At 50.5% G+C, this 13,198-nt stretch overlaps 1 protein-coding gene across 8 annotated transcripts; it reads left to right on the top strand.

Annotated features, from left to right (window-relative positions):
* Positions 1 to 377: 377 nt before the first annotated feature.
* LOC147131763 (voltage-dependent calcium channel gamma-7 subunit-like) lies at positions 378 to 12,681 on the top strand. 8 transcript variants are annotated; one of them, XM_086013609.1, is made up of 15 exons: positions 378 to 525; positions 614 to 720; positions 1,833 to 1,929; positions 4,245 to 4,440; positions 4,512 to 4,598; positions 5,320 to 5,460; positions 5,928 to 6,073; positions 6,551 to 8,193; positions 8,306 to 9,479; positions 9,590 to 9,639; positions 9,714 to 9,828; positions 9,901 to 11,075; positions 11,184 to 11,235; positions 11,840 to 12,154; positions 12,261 to 12,681. In XM_086013609.1, exons 4-8 carry the CDS (start codon positions 4,245 to 4,247, stop codon positions 6,965 to 6,967), a joined length of 987 nt encoding a protein of 328 aa, XP_085869735.1. In that variant the 5' UTR covers positions 378 to 525; positions 614 to 720; positions 1,833 to 1,929; the 3' UTR covers positions 6,968 to 8,193; positions 8,306 to 9,479; positions 9,590 to 9,639; positions 9,714 to 9,828; positions 9,901 to 11,075; positions 11,184 to 11,235; positions 11,840 to 12,154; positions 12,261 to 12,681. The 8 variants fall into 8 exon arrangements, with proteins under 8 accessions (XP_085869735.1, XP_085869734.1, XP_085869733.1 ...); XM_086013608.1 differs by having other exon boundaries at positions 1,833 to 1,962; XM_086013607.1 differs by having other exon boundaries at positions 1,833 to 3,504.
* The last annotated feature ends 517 nt before the right edge of the window (positions 12,682 to 13,198 follow it).

Below are 13,198 nucleotides of genomic sequence, written 5' to 3'. Positions count from 1 at the left end.
GCGCGCACGCACGCACACGCACGCACGTTTCTTGATGTTGCTTCCTCAGGCTAACTCGGGTAGCATGCGGATAATCGTGCGTGACTGGCGACGATTCCTCAGCTGCGTTCCATAAGCCTCCAGTCACGCCTAGAGACACGCACACAAACACACCTGCTGATGAGCTAAGTGTGCGTGTGTGTGTGTGTGTGTGTGTGTGTGCGTGCGCGTGCAGCTGCACTCATCAATAAAATCACATTTGATTGGATTTGGGGATTGGTGGCACTTAAAAGCTTCAATCCTGGAGGAGAAAACTTGGTCAAAGTTTTTAATGGATGTGCTGCAGCCTGCCTCCCTCCCTCCCTGCATCATGCTAAGCTAATAGCTAACGGTGCTGGTGCACCGGAGCATGTCGTCCACGAGAGGGTGCCAGATCACAGGGCCAGAGTCCACTCCAATGCAGTTGGCGACGTCGCTGAAGACCTCCAAAGTGGACCGATCGCGTGAGTCTGTTGCTAACAGCAGGCTAGCTACAAGTGCTAACAGGTGAGTCATAGCATGATCCTTGGCTGCCAGACTGCTGTTAGATTTTTTATTTTTATCTTAACGTGCCCCCCAACCCATCCGATTTCAGATTGACGGTCCTCACCGATTTGATGACGGCCGCGTCCGCTGCAGACCGGCACGAGTGAAGATGAGAGCGGGATTTTCATCGGCTATCAACCAGCAGCGGTCACTCTGGTGAGTACCGCAGACTTGATGTCAAATGCTGATGCTTTTTTTTTTGTGACATAAACCTTGATTGCCAACTTCTCCAAATGACATTGTAGTGTGGAGCTTTCTCTCGCTTTGTTATATTGTGCTTCTTGTCAAATTGCGGCGGCATGACGTCGCCGGTGCAGGGCCGCGTCCCACGCGCATCGCCCGCCACCGCTGCTGACACCAAGCTAACATGCTCGTACGCACCGAAACGTCAACAACGTGAAATATGAACAGGATGAGTGCAAAAAATGAAGTTAAAAAGATTTGACAATGTGCATGTCAAATACTTTCATTAATTACCCTTGGGTTCATTGTGTCCATTCTCAATATTTTCCGTTTGTGTTTTCATTCATTAGTAGCCTGTAAATCCAATTTCTGAGCCATTCGATTTGTTTGCGACAAGGGGGGGGAACTCCTCACCCCTCTGATAAGAGCAACGCTGCCGACTAGTGGCCGTAATGTGCAACTGCGCGCCCATTTGCTCCTCCCTTTTCGAGAGCGCTTGCTCGTCCTCATGTAGGTGAGCGGGCTGCCGGCAGGATGCGCCCCGCACAGCTCGCCAGACTTCTGGGCGCACATCCGCATATAAGAAACGACTCCGGTCGCCACTCAAACGTGGTTTTGGATTGGCAGGGCATCGTCATTGTCTTCAATGAACACATCGTATTAGCGCACGCACACACCACATTTGACATCAGGTCTTCATCAGGTCTTCATCAGGCCTGCAGGTCCGCAGCCTGTCACACACATGTGCACGTATGTGTGTGTGCGCCTGAGTGCGCACACACACATGCTGCCTCTCATCTGTCCTAAATGGGTCAACTGGACCAGATGTCACACACACACAGAAATTTACTATTCGTAGGTCACACTGCATCATGGCAACATCGGCACTAATAATAACAGGCTTGTGTCAACAGAAGTGGAAAATGATTTGACTCACCATATAATTTGTTTTAATGTTACCTTTACACAACCTTTGCTGCAGAAAAAACATTCCGAAAAGACTTAAAACGTTAGTCAAAGAAATACTGTCAAGTCAAGCATGATAACTTGTGTGTCCGCGTGTGTGTGTAAATATACATGGCCAGCGGCAGGCGCAGGAAGGAAGGAAGGAGGAAGGAAGGAAAGAAGGACGCAGGCAAGCAGCGGCCAGCAAGATGAGGGGACGCCACTTCACATTTCACGGTCGTCAGAACACACACACACGGCGAGGCATCTGTTCGTCTTCTTTTTGTCATTTGTGTCTTTTTCCCTTTGATCTGCATCTCTCAATCTACTTGAGGCAACTTTACACGGGTGGGACAAAAGGGGGTGCGCGATACGCCTTGAGGCATAGAAGGAAGGAAGGAGGGACGGACGGACGGATGGAAGGAAACAAGGCTAGTAGGAAGGAAGGGAGAAAAGAGAAAGGATGAATGCAATTGAGGTTGGACGTATGAAAAGAGGAAAGGAGACGAGGATAAGGAAGGTTGGAAAGATAAAATGTTAGCAAGAAAGGAAGGTTGGAGGAAAGGTATGAAGGAAGGGAAAAAGGAAGGTGTACAATGAAAAGGAGGAAGGTAGGAAACACCGATGTTGGCGTAGTGAAAGGAAAGGAGGGTGGAAGGGAGGAGGAAGGAAACAAGGATAGCACGAAGGAAGGAAGGAAGGAAGGAAGGGGCTCAATTTCCCTACACTCAGACATTGATTGGATTTCAATCCCCCCCATTGGCAGAGTCATCATTTGGAAGTTGCATCAATAAAAAAAGTGAAATCGGGAAGGGAGCCAATCGTTTTTCACCATATGACAGCTAAAGAATTCCTCGTGTCGACTTTGTTGAGCGTTTGACAGAAGAGGCGCGTCCGCTAACCCGCGTCTGCGCGCGTGCACGTGATGACGTTGGCGCGTATGTTGGACGTGAGGCTCGCCGTCGTCGCGGCTCACATGTTGGATCACCGGCGCTCCGGTCTCTAAATAGCGCCGCGCCCGTCTATCGGGTTTCCCCGCCTGCCGGCGTCTAAAAATAGCAAGCGGGGGCAGGCGGACCCCAAAGGAACAACACGCGAGTGATGCGATATTTGCTTTCCCTCCCGCTGACCTGCTTCCGCTTCTTCGTCTTCTTCTTCTTCTTCTCTTGGCCGTCATGTGACTTCTCAGGAGGCCACCTGGGGAAAAAAGCCCAGCATCGGAGCCCGCTGTCGGCCGGCGGGTTGTCCGAGCGTCGCCTTCAGCGTACGCTTGCCGTGCGGGTTTGCGGCGCGTGCTTGCGCTAACTGGGCCACTAACAAGTCAAGGAAATAAAAGTTGCTAATGCACAACGCCAAATGCCACATAGGGGCTAACAAAACAAGCAACCACATAATAGGGCAGTGATATTGAGTGGCTGAACTTGTGAATGTCTTCTTCCTTTGGGTCTTTTTGACCTTATTCTGCTGCCCCCCGGTGGCCAAGTCAAGGGCTCACAAACGATCCATCATGATGCTCCAACTCTTTCCTGTTTCCTTCTGACATGATCCGACGGTTTTATTCAACTGCAGCGTTCGAAAGTTGACCTAATTGAACAGAAGAAGAAAAAAAGTGGAGCAAAAGCACATGGAGATTCTCTGCAGTACTCGGGGAGGGCTGGGGGCGCTCTGAGAATGAGGGGGGGGTGGGGGGGTGGAGAGAGAGAGGGGCGGGCGGGCGGTCGGGGAGGAGAGTGCAGCTCGTGCAGCTCGGTGCCCGAGCCACCACAGCGTGCGCGCAGCTTCTCACTTGCGTGCACCTCCCAGCGCTGAAAGGTGAGTTCCGTCTCTTCCTCCTCCTCTTCGTCTTCTTCACCCCCTCCCTCACACGTGCGCTCCTCTCCTCTCCGTGGACTCGTTCAGGTGCTCGCTGTACGTCTGCATCCTTAACGAAAGCGGTGCACTCGCTGATTGTTTTCCGGCACGCTGCAGGGCAAAGCGGACAACGCGCGCTCACTTTCTTGCAACTTGTAGGCTAAAGTCACGTTTGCGCGCAAGTCGTCTGGCGTCGGGCCGCTGCGCTCAAAGCGCGCGGCAGCACTTTCAGCGCCGCGGACAGCGTCGGCGCAGAACAAGGAGACGCGGCGATATCAGCCGGTCATCGGTGTGCGCCTCGTGTCGCCGTACGTGATGACGACGTCGCCATGTTTTATCATGACGTAGCGCGACACACAAAGTGATATGGTTTGATCTCACTTGCCCGATTTGGAACCCTGCCCCTATTTTGAAGCCCTATTTTGAAAGCCTCCGGACTCAAAGATGACTTTGAAGGAGGACGACCCCTGCCACTTTGTCGCTGATTCTCGTTAGCTCGCCAGTGGCGTTTTGTTGTGTGTGCCCATTTGTTTTGTTTTTTTTCTTCAAAATGTTGCAAAAATAACTATACGAAACAATAGCTATTTTGCTAAGACGAGTATGTCCGAAAAACGGGAAACATGAGGCGGCCTTCATTTGCCGTGGCTGGCGAGTGCCAGTGTGCCTTTTCTATTTTTTTTTTGTGTGTGCGTGTGTGTCAGATGAGCGGCTTCAGCACGCGCGCGCTGACGCTGATGTCGTCTTCGTTCGGGGGGTGCGGCCTCCTGCTGGTGGGCGCGGCCGTGTCCAGCGACTATTGGCTGCTGATGGAGGAGGGCGTGGTCCTGCAGCACAACCAGAGCGCCCAGCTCCAGATGGCGCTGCACTCGGGCTTGTGGCGCGTCTGCTTCGTGGCAGGTGACCCCCGAGCGGGCGGGCGGGCGGCCGGACGCCCGCGTCTGACCTGCGCCGCCCCGTTTCTCCGGCAGGCCCCGAGAGCGGCCGCTGCGTGGCGTCCGAGTACTTCGGCGAGCCCGAGGCCGACGTCACCACCGAGAACACGGCCAACATCCTCAGTGAGTCGCCGGGGGCGCCGCTCGGGCCGCTTCACCTCTCACGCGCTAGCGCCACGCTCTCACGTGCGCCCGCCGCCGCTGCGCTGGCAGGAAACTCAAGCATTGTCACTCGCGCGCACGAGTGGAATCTTTTCACACATCATCCTGAAATGCGCCGAGGTGAAGCGGGCAATGCCTTTCGCCCGACTGCTGCTCGGGAGAGCCTTGCGGTCGTCTCAGGAGAGGTTCGCTCGTGTGCGTGCGCGTTTCACTCCGGTCAATGTGACCTTATGGACCTTCAGTAGTATCGCGGTAGCGTGTCCGCTGGAAAAAAAATAACAGCATTTGGGCTGGAAAATGGGGCCGGTCCATTTTAGACTGTGTGGATCCCTGAGTAGCTTTGCCTGGGAAAAAGTCATCCTGCTTCTACTCAAGAGGATCCCAGGAATACACAGAATACGTCACTTGATGGTGAGGGTTCACCTTTTTGGGGACTTCGTTGGGGGGATACAAATTGTGGAAGGTCATTTTGCCAAGGAAAAAGTCATCCCGCTCATATGTGTTGCAGTCACTCAGTACAATCTGAGGGCTGTTGCGCGTTGTTCGACTGGATGACTTCCATTTCATGTTAATGTGAGACTTTTGGTAGCCCGGTGTGTGAGCAGGTGGAATGTTGAGCCGGGCGGGCGCCGGTCAGACCCGTGTCGTTGTCGTTGTTGTGCTGGCGGCGTGCGCGTTTCAGAGACGGTGCGCACCGCCACGCCGTTCCCGCTGCTGTCGCTGCTGCTGGTCTCGCTGGGCATGCTGGTCAGCAGCGTCGGCCACGTCAGGCCTCGTCGGACCATCCTGGCCTTCGTCTCGGGGATCTTCTTCATCCTGTCAGGTGAGCGCGTCCCGAGTCGGCTGATCCTCGTTTGTCGCTCATGGCATTTTCCTGTTCAAATCAATCCAAAAATGACGTTGCAGACCCTCCGACGAGATGTTTTTTTTGTTGTTGGAATGTGTTTTATATAAAGAAACGTCCTAGTCTGATAAACGTTGAAAGGTTTTTGCCACCTTGGCGCGCTAAAATAGACTCACAAGGATACATGGAGACACAAAACTATTGTATTCTTCACAGAGGATAAAGAATAGGTGCCGGTCAGTATTATGTCTGTCTTGGTGTGTTGCGACATGACCGACATCACCCGTCTATGGCATTTTGTCTGTTAGCATTAAAAGCCAAGAGGACTTGATGCTGTACATTGGCGCACTTTGCGTACGTTGACGCGCATGTAAATGTGAGCGGCTTTGTTGAACCTGAAATGATGGCGAGCATAACGGTGCGTGCGCGCGCGCGCGCGCGCGCAGGCCTGAGCCTGGTGGTGGGCCTCGTGCTGTTCATCTCCAGCATCAACGATGAAGTGATGAATCGACCGCGCGAAGCCGAACACTTCTTCCACTACCGCTACGGATGGTCCTTCGCGCTCGCCGCCTCCTCCTTCCTGCTCAAAGAGGTGACGCGCGTGCGCGCACGCACGCACACACAGACTCGCACTTTTACACAATCTGTCCCGCGCGCGCGCGCACACCTTGTCATCCTGCCTCATCAATATTCATCAATGCTAATCACTTGAATTGTCCTCCATTTTCTTTACTTGCTGCCTTTTTCTTTTTGTTCCCTCCTTCTTTTGTTTGCTTCTTTTACTCCTTCCTTCCTTCCTTCCTTCTCTTCCCCGATTTCCTTTTCATGCCTCCTTTGCTGGTTTTTTTTCCTTGAAGCTGAACAAAATGGGATCGGAACACACTCACACTTGTGCTCGTTGCCATGGTGATGTGACATGGATGCAGCTACAAGTGTGAGGGATAGACGTGCAATTTGGACCATTCGCATTCCATTCTCCCGAATTTGAAGATTTCAGCACTTCGCACTTGCACCAGGCGGCACCCATGTAGCGCGTGTGCGCGTGCGCGCGCGTGTGCGTGTGCTGCAGGGCGCAGGCGTGATGTCGGTGTACCTGTTCATGAGGCGCTACACCGAGGAGGAGCTGTTCCGGGCGCACCCCGCCCTCTACCGCCCCCGCACGTCCGACTGCAGCGACTACAGTGGCCACTTCCTGCATCCTGACGCGTGGGCGCCGCCCCTCCGCGGCCGCAGCCAATCCGACCTCTCTTCAGACATCTCTGTCCAGCTCAACCGCGCCTCCTCCTCCTCCTCCTCCTCCTCCTCCTCCTCCTCCTCCGACACTTCCCCTTTCCCACCACACCCCCTCCAGCACGCCGCCGCTGACAACCTCTCACGGGTGCCCCGCACACACCTGGGCGACCACCTGCCTATGGCAGCCCCGCCCTCGGCCGCTCTCCCGCCACGCTACCACACGCACATGCAGATGAGCGCCTCGCCATGCTAGGCTGTGCTTTGCGTGGGGGACCGGCTTTGGGCACACAGACATGAACGCAAGAACACACTGACTGCACACACATGAATACAGATGCGCAGACTAACAAAGGCACATGCGCGATTATAACCCCCCGCCCCCCCCCGCCCCCCCCCCCCCCCCCCCCCAAGTGAACCTCCTGCCAGCCCGCTTAAAACTGTCCGCAAACGGCCGGGAGCGAAACATCTGTGATCTTGGACTTTTGGGACCTGTATGTTTATTTTTTCTTTTCACTGACAAAACCAACCTTTTAGTTGTGTACAGAATGCTTGAAAATGATCTGTCTGAACGGGCTTTCCTCAGGTCATTAAAAGCACTAAGTTGATTTTGTGGAAATTAAAGGCCTTCTTAAATGGCATTAAAAAAACAATATAGCCAGAGACATCAAAATGTTGACATAGTGGTGGAAAAACATTGCTGTCACGCCTTATTTGGATGATATACACACTTGTTACTTCATGTTGCAACATGCTCTTTATGTGAAAAGAAAAATGTGCTGTCACCGATGGCCAACGTGAAACGCTAATGCTACCTAGTGGCAGAAAAATGACCTGAACACAATTCTATTCGTGTTTTACAACTCCTTTTAACTGTATCTTAATTGCAAATAACTTGACGAATTACGATAAAATTACTGTATCAGTGAATTGAAAGATAGCTCCATATTTGGGTCCGTGTCTCTTTTTGACATTTATGTTTGGAAGTAAATAGGAGACATGGAAAAACGACTACTTATTTGATTTTCGTTTTAATATCAAAATTAAAATGCATTTTAATTTTCTATTATGTTGTCTAGAACGATTTCGACAACGAAAGCAGAATAAAGCACGGGACACGAAAGCGCCTCTTATTTATTTGAATTGCCGGAAGTTGTTACCGACAGCATTTCTCCAACTGACCAGGAGATGGCGACAATTTGGCGCCCGAAATCGACGTAGTGTTGCGTCATGATAGCCAGGTTGCCAATCTTTATGGCGCGTGATTCACTTTCATATTTGTGGCGTGAAATTGAAGCAACAATTTCCACGCTAAGCCAAAGGAGTCATCGTAACAGCTCGGTCATTGGGTGGCGCTAGTGTGTATAGCGCCGTTGAGCAAGCAAAAGAAAAAGATTGGCGGACGTGACGTCAGGCCCGCTGGTGATTTGGCGACAGTTGAGCAATCACGCTAAGTGCACAGGTGCGGCAAGATGGCGTCGGGTAAGTGAGCACACGAGCAAATGTTTGTTGCCGGATTTTCACACTTGCGGGACGCAACGGCGTTTGACGTTTGAGCACGTCACAATTCACTTTATTTTGCTTGATTGAGCAGCGCCGTTGAACAAGATGAAGCAAACGCTTGGCCAGGCGGACGTGGCGCCACGTCAGGCCTGCAGGTCAATTGACGGCAGGTGTGCACGACGGGAATCGTCGCCTGCAGTCCACAGGTGAGGCAAGATGGCGACCGACCGCATGACCTCTTCTCAGGTAAGTGAGCAAACGAGAAATGTTTGTCGTTTGTTGGCGGATTTGCACGCTTCACCTCTCACGCTTGTTTGAGCACAGCACGGTTCTCAGTTCACTTCCCTTTGCTTGATGTTTTCTTTTGCCTTGATTTCCAATTTTGGTTTGTTCTTAATGCTGGCCAGCTTTTTGTTTTATTTTTTGGGGGATTGTTGTAAATGACACACCTAATGGCTTTGTCATTGAAGTGTAAGGCTTTTGTATTAGTCTGACTCACTTCCGGTGTTTGTTGAATATGGTGTGTTTTATTTCAGGTGGTATGTAACCTTTTTTTTTTCAGGATCCTTGTCCGAAGAAGTTTACTGTCAGGGTCTCGATAACCCGCCGTATGAATACAATATGCTTTCTTGGAGTGTTTGTTTTGCAAACTTGTGAATGTGCTTTTGTCTCACCCTTGACGCCGATTGTCACGAATTTGCATTTAAACCCTTTCCGCGCCAAATGGTCCAAAACGGCGACTGTATTCCTCCGCTGCCGGTTAAAACAAACAAGCAAGCAAACAGAAAATGCGCACCTCGGAACCCATTGCATTTGTTTCCGCTCGGAGGGGACACTTCATCCTATTTGGACGGCTAAGCTTGCGTCATGCTACGCCGCCATTTTTGGACCGAAACTTGGATTATCTGTCCGATTTGAGGTAAGTTGTGCTAAAATAAAAATATGAATTTTGTCTTATTGTGTACCTGTGTCACCGACATGAGCCGGTAGAGTGCCGCTGACGAAATTCCACGACTTCGGTTTGATGCTAATTCGCTTTCGCAACCACAATGGCGTAATTCCGACAGCAAATACGATGATGTACCTAGACGGCTTTCAACGCTCGCGCGCTTTTTCTTTCGACATTGCCGTTTTAGTTGATGTCTGTAATTCTGACAAAAATAACATGTTGAGTTATAAACGTCATTTCTGTTGATTGTTTGTAGAGCTAAAAAAACGAATGCCGGATCCTTCAAAACAAAGCAAGCATGAGGACCTAAGACCAGGTAAAAATAAATTTATGGAAAGTTTCAGCTTGTTTGACATTTTTGGTTGATTCCATCTCGTCTAATCTGATTTCTTTTTTTTTTTTTTTTTGTCTTGGTCCAATTGGAAGGGCCAGACTGGACAAATGTATAGTGTTTATCTGCCCCTCAACAAGGCCAGGTAAAAGTAAACCTCTAAAATAAGTGGAGGTGAAGCAATATGCCGCATTTTGTTTTGTTTAAATTTTATTGCAGTGTGAAGGAGCTGCTTGGCTCAGGTGGCGCCAAAGAGAACAAGAGCAGTGTAAAGACTAAAACTACACAAAAGCGGGTTTGTAGGGTGGAAGAGGAGCTGGGCACATGTAACAAGGCACGTGACAATTTGATATGCAAGGGGCACGACGACAATATTTTCTTTATTTTTTTTTTTTTTGCGTTGCAGGTCTCCGATGGAGCTGGATGGACGGAGGAAAAGGAGCCGTTGGGAAACCAAGCGGCACACAAACGAGGGGTGTGTGTAAATGGTGAACAGGAGCGGGCAGAGTAGTGAGCTTTGTGGTGTGCCTCGGTGGCGCGCAGCTTGGGCGGGCTTGTTGTTGATTGGTGTTTTTTGAGCTGATGGTTGGACACGCGTCTGTAAGGTTGAGTGACCTTTGGCAAGGAATGTTGGAGTTGTTTGACTCGTCTGGATCCAGAGCAGCTTTTGGGTTGTTTGAGGATGTCAAGTCGGAAGCTGTTGTGGACAGTGTAGGCCGGTTTTGAGGAAGGAGTCTGTCATGATCGATCAAAAACATCGGAGCGTGTTTCAGGGTTGCCGAGGCACCGGATCGGACGAGCACCACCGGGAGGAACTGGACCGGGGTAATGAGTACATAGACAAATGAAGTGACCTGCACACAACCAAGCTACGTTTGTTTGTTTCGGGTGTTTTTTTGCACCTGTGGACAATGTGGCCCAAACATGGCTATTTTTGGACGGACGGACGGACGGACGGGCGAGTGTGAGCGCTAAAGTAGACGCAACAACTAAGCAAGTGCCATACAACTGGGCTAATCCGTTGTGTTGAACTTGTGAAATGGGAGTTGACATTGTGTACTGTGTTCAATGTTGCAGCCTGCTCATCTGGGGAGGGGGTCCATCCTCCATGTGCGCTCACTCTGTTCCCCCGAAGCGTCGGATCACAGCAGGGCGTCGCCGACCTTTGTCCAGCGCGTCGGGCTGCACCAACGCACGCGACGTGTTGTTGCAGATGACCGAGCCTAATAAGCGCAAATGTGCGGCAATCATATCGCAATGAGCGCAAGTGCGTTCGTGCGCCTTGGTGCTCGTTTCTCAGGGTGCAAGAGGAGCCGGATGAAAGCAGAGGCCTGACAAAGGCAACAAAAAACAGGTCAAGTCAAACTGGTGGCACAGCTGCAATTTGGCGTCTTCGTCTTGTTGTTGTTGTTGTTGTTGTTGCTGTTGCTGCTGTTGTTGCTGTTGTTGCTGTTGCAGAGCTCAGACGGTGCTGGATGGGATGAGGGAAAGGAGCAATTGCAGACATCAGATCAAGAAGGAAGCGGCACAGCGACTTACCTGTGTAGTATCCGTCTACGACAGCGTGTCCATGGTGAACAGGTCCCCCTTTTTTTTTTTTTTTTTAATGCTATTCATGTCATGTATTTTGTGAATTAGGGCGGAACAATGATGGCGATTGATTTTCTTTTCTCGTGTATTTTTCAACAGTGACTTTCTTACAACAAACAATATCAGCTGCATCATACACGAGGATACTAAGGTAAAGGCAAAGAAGGCATTCTGAACGTTGTACTTTGACGTGCGGTTTGCTCAGCGTTCAATTCTGCCACAAGTGGAGAGTGACCCAAAAAACGGACATTGATGAACGCCATCTACAGGATGGAATTAAAAAAAAAAAAAAAAAAAAGAAAATGTTCCCTTTGTTTCTGAAATAGCATTTCGAAGCTTCCAATTACTGTGAATTACATTTTTCTTGCATCACTCTTGTTTTGATAGGATTGTTATCGGGTTCCCCCTTTTTTGTCACCCTGTATATACTCGACTGTAAATGAGCAAGGCACAAACTAAGACGCAGATTACAAACATCCGTAGCTCTACCACTTGAATATCCAACATGTAAACGCAGAGTGCGCTTAAGCACTCAACTGATGGACGGGTAAATGAAATGAAACGAAACATGTATCAAGATGAAGTTGACTGATGTCCAGCTAACGGGTTGGAAATGTCACATCATGCCTTTCCGCCATTGAAATGTTTTCCACGGTCTTTGTGCCCATTGCTCAAACATACGGCCAAAGGCATCGAGCGCCGAAAGGCCGCCGCTTTGGTCCCTCGATACAAACGCGCGTGATTTGTCGTTGCAGACGGTGCCAGACCAAAGAACACATGGCGACCCAATCAGGAAGTTGTCTTTTGCTTGACCGTTGTCATCGACGAGTGGTATGTTTCCATTGAATTTGTTGGACTGGACTTTTTTTAAAAAAAATGTTTCTACAGGCTGTTATTCGGCAGCAGTGGAGAGGGATGGCGCCAAGAAGCGGCAGTCGGGAGTACTCGCCGCTCAAGCCCCCAGTCGGGTGATAAGCGCACACCTGATTGTACCCAATGTTTTGCAGGACGGGGGCCACCGGCAATGGCATACAACTCCATCCTCTGCGCCGGCGGCAGCAGGCCGCTCGGTACGAGAAGCGGAACAGGGTGGCAAGTCTAAATGCGTGTCAAAAGTGACGCACAGTGACAAAGTGTTATGATGATTTTTTTTTTTTTTCCCCCCTCTTGTGGCAGGGCTCAGAAGGCCACGGACGTGATGACAAAGAGGACGGACGGCTTGTCGGCTCTTGAGCGGAGTGTCAAAGTGGTGCGCGTGCGATGTCGAGGCCTGTTGCGAGTCTTTGTTTTTCGTAGCGTCCCCCAACGAGAGGTGCGGCCGCTCGCCGCCCGGAAAGGGAGAGTATGTTTTTCTTCTTGCACTTGGCGCGTGTGTCCGTCTCCTTTCTGTCACTAACTCACTGGGTGTGCACTGACTAACACCGACTGCATGATGAGCGTTTGGTGTACGGAGCCGTGCGTCAAGGCAACAATGCTTTGGAGTCTGAAATATTCTTTTGACAGCTTGGTATTTTATTTTGATTGAAGCGACGTGTCAAGCTTCCTTTTTCTATGTTCCAAACCTGCCTTTGTACTTGAATTAAAATTGTGAAGTGGTTGCAAGTGGTCTTTTTTTTTTCTATTTTAACATTGGATAGGGAGTACCGCATTTTCCTAAACATTCCATGATGAGGCATTGTTTGAAAAAAATGGCCTGGTTTACAACACAGCCAGAATAGTCAAAACGGTTCAGTATTTATAGAAAGACACGAACAAGGTATTTTATTTTATTTTTTAAGCAATTCAGGACTACACTGACCCCTCCTGAAAAAAACGCACCATGTGCAAAGATCGACCACCAATCGTTGCACTGTCAAAAGATACTTTGTTCAGTGAATCCACATGTTGGAGAGAGTTACGCAGTCAGGGTCGGTTGCACGCACGGCACAGACACAGGCGGGGCTCGAACCGTTGACCTCACGTGAACATCGGCCAGCAGAGAACCGACGTCGCTGCCGACCCCCGGACATTCATCTTCGTCGGGCGAACGTCTCGAGCAGCGGGCAAGCGCCACTTTCGGCTCGGGATAGACAAAAGTGTGAAGGGGGGCCCCCTTGCCTCGTGTCTCCCGTGGT

The sequence above is a fragment of the Filicampus tigris genome, chromosome 18 (assembly GCF_054856515.1).
Source record: "Filicampus tigris isolate MCC_2025a chromosome 18, RoL_Ftig_1.0, whole genome shotgun sequence".
NCBI classification, from domain to species: domain Eukaryota; kingdom Metazoa; phylum Chordata; class Actinopteri; order Syngnathiformes; family Syngnathidae; genus Filicampus; species Filicampus tigris.
This window is presented reverse-complemented; position numbering and strand designations above follow the sequence as displayed.

Coding starts and splice junctions, on each gene's coding strand:
- LOC147131763 (XM_086013606.1), top strand. CDS start 4,164: ATGAGGCGGCCTTCATTTGCCGTGGCTGGCGAGTGCCAGTGTGCCTTT. Junction 5,461..5,927: donor GATCTTCTTCATCCTGTCAG/GTGAGCGCGTCC, acceptor GCGCGCGCGCAG/GCCTGAGCCTGGTGGTGGGC. Junction 6,074..6,550: donor CCTCCTTCCTGCTCAAAGAG/GTGACGCGCGTG, acceptor CGTGTGCTGCAG/GGCGCAGGCGTGATGTCGGT.